The 12,874-nt window shown below is 46.5% G+C and overlaps 1 protein-coding gene across 1 annotated transcript in view; it reads right to left on the reverse strand.

Moving 5' to 3' along the window:
* Window positions 1-12,874, reverse strand: part of LOC140491202 (EF-hand calcium-binding domain-containing protein 5-like) — a 164,711-nt gene that overhangs the window by 32,666 nt on the left and 119,171 nt on the right. The window contains exon 13 of the mRNA XM_072589181.1: window positions 10,378-10,597. Coding sequence (XP_072445282.1) covers window positions 10,378-10,597 — 220 coding nt within the window. The remainder of the gene's footprint in view (window positions 1-10,377; window positions 10,598-12,874) is intronic.

A 12,874-nucleotide genomic window follows, 5' to 3' on the forward strand; every position in this document is an offset into this window, starting at 1 on the left:
ACAGATTGGCACAACATCAAGGGCCAAAGGGCCTGGACTGAGCTGTTATGTTCTCCGTTCTATGTCCTGTGAATCTGGATCCTTGGCACTGTGAGGCAGCAGTGCTAACCACTGTGCAACATTTCTCACATGTTGACTGCAATCTCCATTAGGAGAAAGTGAGGGCTGCAGATGCTGGAGTATCAGAGTAGAAAAATGTGGTGCTGGAAAAACACAGCAGGCCAGGCAGCATCTGAGGAGCAGGAGAATCGACGTTTCGGGCATAAGCCCTTCTTCAGGCCTCAGGCTTATGCCCGAAACGTCGATTCTCCTGCTCCTTCTCCTGCCTGGCCTGTTGTGTTTTTCCAGCACCACATTTTTCAACTCTGCAATCTCCATTGTAATCATGAATTGATGAGAAAATTCATGTTTATATTGTTAGTTTCTCAGTAACAACACAAAAAAATGGAGAGAAAACCAAATGGTTGATCGAGCCTGCTATATCAGCTAACATAATTACTGTTGACCCTCAGCTTTAACTGTTTTCCTGCCTATTTTTTTGATTTACTGAGAGATCAAAGAATGATCTACGTCACTCTTAAATATATACAATGATGGGGCATTCATAACCCTCTGGAGTACAGAATACAAAATACCCTTGAGTGAAGAAATTTCTCCTAACCTCAATCCTAAATGATTGGCCCCTTATTGTGAGAATGTGACTCTGAGTTCTAAATTCACAACCAAGTGAATCAACCCCTAGTGTTTACTTATCAGAATCTTGAATGTTTCAATGAGATCATCTCTCATTCTTCTAAGCTCCAGTGAAAATGGACTCAAATTACTCAGCCTCTCACCATAAGATAACCTCTCATCCTAGGGACCAATAAATACATTGTACGTTCATTGTTCTACCTCCAATGCAAATATATCCTTCAATAAATATAGAGACCAAAATTGCACACATACAATTGTACCAAGGCTTCCTCATTGTTTTACAATCCTCTTACAATAAACATCAACATGTTATTTACCTTCCCAATGGCTTGTTGTGAATTTTCTCTGTTCCTTGTATGGGGGCATCCAAGTCCCAATCAACATCAACATTTGCAAACTTCATGCCTTTTTAAAAATATTCTGCTGTCCTATTCCTATGATCAAAGTCAATATCTTTGCACTTTAGCACACTTTGCCCCATCTGCCGTTTTGTTGGCCATTCACTGAATATGTTTATATCGCTTGGCAGCATTTGTGTCGTCTTTGTGCCTTGCATGTTGACCTGGTTGAGTATCACTAGCAAATTTAGATATATTATTCTGGGTGTCTTTGTGTGTCATTAACAAAGATTGTAAATAGCTGAAGCCGCAGCCCAGAATCTTGCAGTACTTCACAAATTACAGCCCACCTAATTGAGAATATCCCATTTATTCCTGCTTTTTGTTTCCTGTCTAATTAATAATCCATGCGGCCCTATCTTGTATATTAACATTTTGTGTAGAATCCTATCGAGTACCTTTTGGAAATCCAATTGTACAACTACTGCTTCCCCTGTGTGCACCTTACTATCTAGTTAGATCCTCAAAAATCTCAAATGAATTTATCAAACATGATTTTCCTTTTGAGAAAGCTGGTCAACTTTATCAGATCAGATGATGTTTTCTAAATGCATTGTTCCTTAACAATGAATTACAGTACTCTCCTGACCCTGTTTTCTCCTGGCTCCTCTCTTGAACGACAGTTATAATTAGATTATTAATAGCTTACCAAATGATAATTATTTCAAACACCCTTTCTGGCCTTGAAAAGCTAATTTTACATTTGTGGAATGTCAAGATTTCTCTGTATAAAATACAAAATTCTGCATGGTTTTTAAAAGCAATTTATTTTTGATTAAGAAATCTATTTATTTTCTCAGTTCTCTTACTTGAAAATTTAAATGAAAAATGAAGAACTTTAGGCATTTCTAACTTTCTGGTTATCTGTGTATAAATACTTCAAGTCAATTGGTTGCTTACCTGAATGCTGACATCACTGTTGATGCATGCCAGCACACCTGTTGGATTTGATGCCAAATTAAAAGTGTCATTGGGGGAAAAAAAAACTCTGACATCACCAGATTGGTGTGTGATGCTTTCTTTAAGGTCAACACTGGGTGTCTTTGCTTTGGCAAAACCTGCAACATGTGAACAGTTTTCTTTCTCCAATTTAAAAGTAATTATGCTGAACGGCAGAAACAGCCTCAAAAGCTTGATTGATAGCATTAATTGAACTGAACAGCAATATGACCTTAAATTCAGAAACTTTATGTCCTGCTAAGCTACCTGAAACAAGATGGAGTGAAATGCATGATCTACCTTGCTACCTGAAGGTTCTGCCAGGTAGGTGATGACAGTGTTGATATTTGGTGTTTCATTAAACAGCCACAATACAGCATTATCCACAACTTTTAGGATGTCATTCCGGACCCGAACATGATGATAGGCAATACTAAATGCCTTTGCCACACCCTAAGAATCAAATTGTAATCAGTGTATTTTAATTACTCTTAAAAAAGGTTAAAGTTGCAAACAGACCAAAGTGAATATAAGTGCACAATAAGTTGAAAGCTGAAAGTACCTTATATTAAATATCAGTGTACTTATAGCAATTGTATATTTATACAAAATATAGTTTGTTCATTGCCTTACTAAGGGAAGGGAAGGGAAGGGAAGGGAAGGGAAGGGAAGGGAAGGGAAGGGAAGGGAAGGGAAGGGAAGGGAAGGGGGGGGGAAAGGGGGGGTGGGGAGGGGTGGGGGGAAGGGGGGGTGGGGGGTGAAGAGGGGGGGGGAAGGGGGGGGGGGGGGGGGAAGGGGGGGGGGGGGGCGGAAGGGGGGGGAAGGGGGGGGGGGGGCGGAAGGGGGGGGAAGGGGGGGGGGGGCGGAAGGGGGGGGAAGGGGGGGGGGGGCGGAAGGGGCGGAAGGGGGGGAAGGGGGGGGGGGCGGAAGGGGGGGTGGGGGGGGAAGGGGGGGGTGGGGGGGAAGGGGGAGAAGGGGGGGTGGGGGGAGAAGGGGGGGTGGGGGGGGAAGGGGGGGTGGAAGGGGGGGGAAGGGGGGGTGGGGGGGGGGGAAGGGGGGGTGGGGGGTGAAGAGGGGGGGGGTGAAGGGGGGGGGGGTGGGGGGGAGAGTGAAGGGGGGGGTGGGTGGGGGGGTAAGGGGGGGCAGGGGAAGGGGGGGCAGGGGAGGCAGGGGAAGGGGGGGTGGGGGGGGGGAAGGGGGGGTGGGGGGGGTGGGGGGGGTGGGGGGGGGGGAAGGGGGGGATGGGGGGGGTGGGGGGGGGGGGAAGGGGGGGAAGGGGGGGGTGTGGGGGGGGTGTGGGGGGGGGGAGGGGGGGGTGGGGGGGGGAAGGGGGGGGAAGGGGGGGGTGGGGGGGGGAAGGGGGGGAAGGGGGGAGTGGGGGGGGTGGGGGGGGGAAGGGGGGGAAGGGGGGAGTGGGGGGGGTGTGGGGGGGAAGGGGGGGGTGGGGGGGGGAAGGGGGGGAAGGGGGGAGTGGGGGGGGTGTGGGGGGGGTGGGGGGGGGAAGGGGGGGAAGGGGGGGGTGTGGGGGGGTGTGGGGGGTGGGGGGGGGAAGGTGGGGGGGGGGGGGAAGGGGGGGGTGGGGGGGGGTGGGGGGGGGTGGGGGGGGAAGGGGGGGAAGGGGGGTGTGTGGGGGGGTGGGGGGGGTGGGGGGGGGTGGGGGGGGAAGGGGGGGGGAAGGGGGGGAAGGGGGGGGGGAAGGGGGGGTGGGGGGGGAAGGGGGGGTGGGGGGGGAAGGGGTGGGGGGGAAGGGGGGGTGGGGGGGGAAGGGGTGGGGGGGAAGGGGGGGTGGGGGGTGAAGAGGGGGGGGGAAGGGGGGGGTGGGGGGTGAAGAGGGGGGGGGAAGGGGGGGGCGGAAGAGGGGGTGGGGGGGGGAAGGGGGGGTGGGGGGTGAAGAGGGGGGGGGGTGAAGGGGGGGTGGAGGGGGGGGGGGGGGTGAAGGGGGGGTGAAGGGGGGGGGTGAGGGGGGGGGGGGGTGAAGGGGGGGGGTGAGGGGGAGAGTGAAGGGGGGGGTGGGTGGGGGGGGAAGGGGGGGAGGGGAAGGGGGGCAGGGGGGGCAGGGGAAGGGGGGGTGGGGGGGGAAGGGGGGGGAAGTGGGGGGGGAAGGGGGGGGAAGGGTGGGGTGGGGGGGGGGGAAGGGGGGGGAAGGGTGGGGTGGGGGGGGGGAAGGGGGGAGTGGGGGGGGAAGGGGGGAGTGGGGGGGGGAAGGGGGGGGTGGGGGGGGGAAGGGGGGGGTGGGGGGGGAAGGGGGGGTGGGGGGTGAAGAGGGGGGGGGTGAAGGGGGGGGGGTGGGGGGGAGAGTGAAGGGGGGGGTGGGTGGGGGGGGAAGGGGGGGAAGGGGGGGCAGGGGAAGGGGGGGTGGGGAAGGGGGGGCAGGGGAGGCAGGGGAAGGGGGGGTGGGGGGGGTGGGGGGGGGAAGGGGGGGAAGGGGGGGGTGGGGGGGGTGGGGGGGGGAAGGTGGGGAAGGGGGGGGTGGGGGGGGTGGGGGGGGAAGGGGGGGGTGGGGGGGGGAAGGGGGGGGTGGGGGGGGGAAGGGGTGGGGGGGAAGAGGGGGTGGGGGGTGAAGAGGGGGGGGGAAGGGGGGGGGCGGAAGAGGGGGTGGGGGGGGGGGAAGGGGGGGGGTGGGGGGGGTGGGGGGGGGCAGGGGGGGAAGGGGGGGCGGGGGGGTGGGGTGGGGGAAGGGGGGGAAGGGGTGGGGGAAGGGGGGGAAGGGGTGGGGGAAGGGGGGGGCGGGGGTGGTGGGGTGGGGGAAGGGGGGGGAAGGGGGGGCGGGGGGGGTGGGGTGGGGGAAGGGGGGGGAAGGGGGGGCGGGGGGGGGTGGGGTGGGGGAAGGGGGGGGAAGGGGGGGTGGGGGGGGGAAGGGGGGGGAAGGGGGGGCGGGGGGGTGGGGGGGGAAGGGTGGGGGAAGGGGGGGGGTGGGGGGGGAATGAACTGCCAGAGGAAGTGGATTCTGGATTAGTGGTGCTGGAAGAGCACAGCAGTTCAGGCAGCATCCAAGGAGCAGCGAAATTGACGTTTCGGGCAAAAGCCCTTCATCAGGAATAAAGGCAGAGAGCCTGAAGCGTGGAGAGATAAGCTAGAGGAGGGTGGGGTGGGGAGAAAGTAGCATAGAGTACAATGGGTGAGTGGGGGACGGGATGAAGGTGATAGGTCAGGGAGGAGAGGGTGGAGTGGATAGGTGGAAAAGGAGCTGGGCTGGTAGGATAGGTCCGGACAAGTCATGGGGACAGTGCTGAGCTGGAAGTTGGAACTAGGGTGAGGTGGGGGAAGGGGAAATGAGGAAACTGTTGAAGTCCACATTGATGCCCTGGGGTTGAAGTGTTCTGAGGCGGAAGATGAGGCGTTCTTACTCCAGGCGTCTGGTGGTGAGGGAGCGGTGGTGAAGGAGGCCCAGGACCTCCGTGCCCTTGGCAGAGTGGGAGGGGGAGTAGAAATGTTGGGCCACAGGGCGGTGTGGTTGATTGGTGCGGGTGTCCCGGAGATGTTCCCTAAAGCTCTGCTAGGAGCCGCCCAGTCTCCCCAAAGTAGAGGAGACCGCATCGGGATCAACGGATACAATAAATGATATTAGTGGATGTGCAGGTAAAACTTTGATGGATGTGGAAGGCTCCTTTAGGGCCTTGGATAGAGGTGAGGGAGGAGGTGTGGGCACAGGTTTTACAGTTCCTGCGGTGGCAGGGGAAGGTGCCATTTCCAGCATCTGCAGTCATTGTTTTCACCCTGCCAGAGGAAGTGGTAGATACCAGTACTGTTACAATGTTTAAAAGACATTTGGATAAGTAATTGAATATAAAAGGCTTGCAGGATATGGGCCAAATACAGGCAAGTGGGACTAGTTTAGTTAGGGAACATGATTGGTTTGGACTCGGTAGACCAAAGGATCTGTTTTGGTGCTGTATGACACTGACTCAAAATCAAAAATCAGATGGACATATGGGTTTCAATTAAGAAGAGTCAGTAAGATTTTTTTAAGGGAACATCATGCTTAGCAAACTTGCTGGAGGATTTTGAAGAGGTAACAGAGAGAGTTGATCGTGGTAATGTTGATGTGGTATACATCAAGGCATTTAATCTAGTGTTGAAAATGTGTTGCTGGAAAAGCGCAGCAGGTCAGGCAGCATCCAAGGAACAGGAGAATCGCTGTTTCGGGCATCAGCCCTTCTTCAGGAACCTCATTTAATCCAGTGTCACAGAATAGACTTGTGAGTGAACTTAGAGCTTGTGCAATATAGATGCAAAATTGGTTAGGTGACAGAAAACAGAGAGTAATGGTTGATGGATGCGTATTGATCTCGGGAAAGATTTACTGATGGAATTTGCAAGGAGTCTGTTGGGACAAGTGCTCTTCCTGGTACATATGACTGTTTTAGATTATGCCTCGCCAGGGCACAATTTCAAAATTTCAGAACAATATGGAATTTGGGACCATTGTAAACTGTAAAAAACAAAAAGGCATGTTGGTGGCAAATGAAGTTCAGTTTGAAGTATGAGCTGAAATATTTGATAAGAAGAACATGAAGAGACAGTATAAATGAAAGTGTAAACTATAAAGATAGTATAGAAGAAAAGGAACATGTGCATTAATCATTAGAGGAGGCAGCACTGGTCGAGAGATTAGTTGGTTAATCATGCAGTATCTAGGTTCTAAATGAGAAGAGCAAGGAGGCTATTTTGAATTTGTGCAAGGCATTAGTTCAGACTTAGCTGGAGTACAGCATCCAGTTCTGTGCACTGCACTTTAGGAAAGATGTGAAAGTATTACAGAGGGTGCACAAGAGAATGGTTCTCAGGATCAGAACATAGAACAGTGCAGCACAGTACAGGCCTTTTGGCCCTAGATGTTGTGCCAGTCTTTTATCCTACTCTAAGATCAGAACTAACTTCCATGTGCCTATCCAAGAGTCACTTAAATGTCCCTAATGTATCTGATTTCTGAGAAGCCTATATTTACCTGGATTAAATCCCAGTCTATAAGAATCATATTGCTACATCTACAACTTCAACCACCTGTATCCATGCTCTTATGAAAAAAGGATTCTGGAAGAACATTCACTGGACATTGCATACTTGGTTCAGATGTATTTATCAAAATTATGGTTTTGATTTCTAACTCATTAATTCCTGTAAATTCTTTTCCTTTTCTTTCTATTTTTTTCTTCCTTCATGTGCCTGCATGTATGCTTGTCTGTTTGTTCAAGACAGAGCAGGAGCTAGACATTAAATTTAGATTTTAATGTACCTGTAATTCCTACATTTTTAACATTTTAAATTGGATGTTCTACCCATTTTAATTTGGGTAGAACACACCATCTGTTACAAGAGAGAAAAGAAATAAAAAAGAAAAATGACCTTAGCTTACATACAGAAGAGGAGTACCACAAAACAATTCAATTCACCTATTACTGTCTGTAATAATAACATTAACTGGGGGTGGGGCAGATGCTGGACTCCCTCCATTATGCTGCACTGCCAGTTTAGGAGCTCTCCTGCCATGGGCCCTGTTTCCAGCTCATAATGTACAAAATGGAAATAAGTTAGCATGAATTTTTATAAACATCTGATTCAGATTCAGCTGGATTATTGTGTTCAATATTGGAAAGTATGAAGGCTTTAGAAAGGGTACAAAATTTACAATAAATTATTTTAGGGATGGGGACCTGTAGCTATTTGGATAAATTGGAGAAGTTGGGGTTGATCTCCTCAGAGGAGATTGAGAGGGGATTTTAATAACATTGTTCATAATCATGAGAGTCTAGACAGAAGAAGCAGAAGAATCTAGAGGACAAAGATTTAAGATGATTGGCAAAAAGAATCTTCTTTAAGCTCGCAATTCTCGCAATCTGGAAGGCACTACTTGAAAGTGAGGTGCAGGCAAATTCAATAGTGACTTTCAAAAAGGAATCAGATAATCAGCTGATGGAGAAAAATTTCTAAGGTGATCATGGGCAAATGTGAAGGAGTGCAACTAATTGAATTGCTGTTGCAGAGAACTGGCGTAAACTATGTTGTTAAAGATACACAGGAAATGAGCATTGCATCATTAAGGGCTAGAATCAGCTGTAAGGAGAGTCAGTATGGCTTTGTATTTTGTGTCAATATCTCTATCGCTGGATCAGAAAGTCTGGATTCAATCCCACCTACTCTGGAGGTAGTGAGATAATTTGCCTGAACAGTTTTATTTATGATTCAATCATGGGACATGGTTAATTAAATAAATAATTTTGAAAGGCACTGTGTCTTTAACAGACTTCACTTTTGGTTTTCAAAAGAGTATCAAGCGAGTTAGTTGGTTCATGGTTAGGAGACTGAGATTTGAATCCTGTGAAAATCCTGCTCTTAGGAAAAGAAATGTGCTCTGCTTTATACTTCAGCTTGAATCTATTGAAGAGTTGACACAGACTCATCTTCATTCTCCTTCAGCCACTCATTGACCTGCTGTGCATCTGCAGCAGTCTTTGTTTCTCTTTTAAAGTTATCTAATTTCCTTGAATCCACAAGGTATTTTTGTTTGCTAAAATACACTGCCTGGCAAGCAAAATATATGAAGGTATGAATTCAACAATGCTGCGTCTATTTTATGGGACAAAAATTGGCACAATGATAACTAATTTACCAGAGTTCTGACCTGCACTCAATAGAGTAGACCATAGGTCTAATCCTTATGGAGGGCAGGGATGGCAGAACTAATTTAAATATTGAGGGTTCTGGATTATTTCAGATTAGGGTGACTAAACCATTTTTCCTAGTCAGAATTCATGCTGCACAGAGTGTCCTCAGCAACTTAACTGAAAGGGCAGCTGCAACCTGTTTAAATAAAGGGCCTATTGTGATTAAAATAGTCAGACAGCTATCCCACTTTTTGTTTTATATTTTTGTTCCAATTGAGAAGGAGAAGACATACACACTTAAATATGTATGGATGTCAGGGACAATAACATAGTCCACAATATGTTCCATACAGTAACAAAGCGCAGGAATTATTGCAAGAGTCAGGGATTACAGTCTGAAGATTGGAGTGGACATTTTTTTTATTCATTTGTGGGATGCTGGCATTTGGTCAGCACTTATTGGCAGTCTCTAGTTGCCTTAGAGAAGGTGGTGGTGAGGCTGCCTTCTTGGACCAGTCCATGTGCAGAGGTAAACCCACATGCTGTTAGGGAGGGAATAGCACGATTTTGTCTCTTTTGGAATTAGAAGAAGCAGAAGTGCTGAACTCATCCACTATCCCTCTCAATCAACACTTTCTGCCAACTCCAATCTCCTCACTTTGCCTCTGGGCTTTGGTGCATGGCAAAATTGTTAAAAGTTCCAATAGATGAGCCATCATAGTGAGTGTTGCAGCTTATCAGAACTATTATGATGAGACTTAAGAATTCAATATTATCCCAAGACCTTTATTTTCTCCTACAACATTGCAATAATGCCCAAACAAGCATGCTTTCAGACTAAATAACTTAGGAACATTTCTACTGATTTTAATTTTTTTGCTTATATATTTGGCAACCATGTTTTATCTTTGAAGTATTTCAGATTTTTAAATTTGAAATTCATATTTAGGTAGCAAATAAGCTATTTTTATTGATTTCAGTTTAATACTATGTTGATTTCTTCAACAGCTTTTCCCTGGTAATTTTTTAAATTATAATTTGGACTGACAAAATTGGAAGTATAGTGAAAGGACAGTGTGAAAAAACAATGAGGGATCATTGTACAACACTTTGTGTAATATTAGACTTACCAGTTCATGAAAAGCTCATTATATTTATTTATTTAGGTTAATATTTTTCAAAATGCTTTGTATATGCATTATTGCAAGAGTAAGTTATTACTGCTTAAACAAATCATCAAGCCAAGCTCTAAGTAATTGTCACAAGATACATAAATGCACTATTATTGTAAGGCTATGATTTGGAGATGTCGCTGTTGGACTGGGGTGTACAAAGTTAAAAATCACACAACATCACATTATAGTCCAACAGGTTTAATTGGAAGCACTAGCTTTTGGAGCACTGCTCCTTCATTCAGGTGGTTGTGATCCCTGATGAAGGAGCAGTGCTACGAAAGCTAGTGCTTCCAATTAAACCTGTTGGACTATAACCTGGTGTTGTGTGATTTTTAACGTTGTAAGGCTATGTATTGAACGATACTTGAATAAAATCTCAATAAATTTACAGTTAGGTAGTTATTTATTAAATCATTTTTCAATAACTAAGAATTGTTGGAGCTGATTAAACACAAGCAATTTGCTTATTGCATTTTCTAAGGATATGTTTTGCTCAGCTCCAAACTTTTCATAAAGTTAATGAAAATTGAAGGGTAGATCTCCAACCTGATAATGCACATTCACCTGATAAAAATTGATCTCATGAGATGTGAAATACTTGTCACAGTGATCTCGCAGTGTGTCAATACCCAAAACTCCAAACACTCTGTTGTGCTGATCCTTCAGTGGAACCACTACGAAAGATCCGTCTATTTTATCCCGGTGGCAGTTCCATATGTGGACTCGGCCATGATCCTGAACTTTGACAATGTGCAGTGGTTTCCCATCATCAACTGCTCCAAAACTAGAGTAAAGAACAAATGGGATTAGAGACAAATGATTGATTTAAGATACATTTTCATGTCCTACCTACAAAATTGAGTGATGCAGATCAGACAGTCAGGCATTGAAGGGCCTTCCCTTTATAGACCTGCAAGTTTATATTTACAGGAAGACAGCTTCCATATTGTGCAATTCTTTCTCCCTGCTATTGGAAGGATGTTGTGAAACTTGAAAGGGTTTAAAAAAAGGTTTACAAAGATGCTGCCAGGGTTGGAGGGCTTGAGCTACAGGGAAACGTTATTTTCCCTGGAGTGTCAGAGGCTGAGGGGTAACCTTAAAGAAGTTTATAAAATCATGAGAGGCGTGGATACAGTAAATAGACAAGGTCTTTTCCCCAGGGTGGGGGAGTCCAAAACTAGAGGACATAGGTTTAAGGTGAGAGGGGAAAGATTTAAAAGGGACCTAAGGGACAACTTTTTTGTGCAGAAGGTGGTGCGTGTATAGAATGAGCTTCCAGAGGAAGTGTTGAAGGCTGGTATGGATATAACATTTAAAAGATATCTGATGGGTACATCAAAAGGAAGGGCAAATGCTGGCAAATGGGATTACATTATATTTAGGATATCTGGTCAGCATGGACAAGTTGGATCAAAAGGTCTATTTTCATGCTATACAGCTCCATGACTCTATATCAAGATCAAACCATCACAGTTTCTAGCCTGCTTTTGTACATTTGAGCACGTCAATGTCCCATCACCCAATTTACTACACACTAGGGGACGCGATGGCCCTAGGGTATTATTGCTGTATTGTTAATTCAGAAATCCACATAATGTTCTGGACACCCAGGTTCAAATCCCACCATGGCAAATGGTAAAATTTGAATTTAACAAAACAAATCTAAAACTAGGTGTCTAATAATGACCATGAATCCTTTGTCAATTGTCAGAAAGCCCGTCTGGTTCATTAATGTCCTTGAGGGAAGGAAATGCATTCCTTATCTGGTCTGACCTACATGTGACTCCAGACCCACAGCAATGTGGTTAACTCTTAACTGCATTCTGGGCAAACTAAGGATGGGCAATAAATGCTACCTAACAAGTGACGCCCATAGTCCATGAATCAATAAAGAAAAAAAATTAACTGTGATGGGTGTCACAGGGGACTGTAATTTTTTTAGGTTTTGGTCATCAGAGATCAGTTGCAACCAGGTCAGGTATAGCACAATTAAATTTCAAGTAAATCTTTACTTTTTCCCAGCAAAATATTTCAGCAGTTACTCCACAGAAGGAAATCTTGCTGCACCCGTGTGATGTCAATATAACACCAGTATAATCAATCTATTTATCAGCACTCAGCTCATGTCCCCTAACATTTGAGTTGTTTTGTCCCATAGCCATTTCACATAAATAATTTCACATTTACTTTTTTGTTGCAATGAGTTCCCTAGGACTTACTAAATGGTGGCTACAGTTTATGCACAAACTTATGAGGCAAGTCGCAATGGACAGCTTAGGGTGAGAATGTGCATGTCGGATATACGCAGATTAGGCAGATGTTTATCATTGTGCATCATCATTTGGCAAAAGCTGCACAATTTCCATCCTGGGGTGTTCCATTAAGCAACCTCACTTAACCATGCATAGCTGAACATTCAAGACCAGGAAGTACAGCTTGTTATTGAAAAAGGATCGTCAAATTTGAGGTTGGTTGTTATTTGAGTATTTCAGTTTGTTGCTTCAAATTCACAAGTGTTGGTTCGTTCCATATTTAGTTTGAGTTGCAAAAATCAACAAGGATTGGTGAAGCAAGTGTCCAAGCAGTATTTGCTGACCTCAAGGTTTCAACGCAAAACAGTTGCTTATAGATTGGCTGTACTGATAAGCAATTCCCTTGGAATTCAGAAAGACTCGCAGAATGAACAGAGGTTGTGTAGAATAGGACAAACTGCTGCAAGAGGAATTAGACCATATCCATCCATAGTGTTTGGGGAGAAATTCTCCCCCAACTGAACTTCAGTAGGGAACAATATGTGTGATGTCTATTTTTCAGTAAGCACAATGTCAGTGAAATCTGCTGTCAGCTGTAGCCATGGCAAAAATCTCAAAGCAAGGGAAATTCTGCATTACCAATAAATGTGAAAATGATGTGGCAATGAAACTTCTGCAACTAGCTACTTTCAGACTTGAGCTGGAGACATATGCGATGTTTTGCAGTTTGCCATCCACTGTTGCTTAAGGGACTAAGGTCCTCTACTCAAAGTGAACCCGATATATTTCATGCTGTCTTGTCAGAGTTT

Source organism: Chiloscyllium punctatum, chromosome 19 (assembly GCF_047496795.1).
Source record: "Chiloscyllium punctatum isolate Juve2018m chromosome 19, sChiPun1.3, whole genome shotgun sequence".
NCBI classification, from domain to species: Eukaryota; Metazoa; Chordata; class Chondrichthyes; order Orectolobiformes; family Hemiscylliidae; genus Chiloscyllium; species Chiloscyllium punctatum.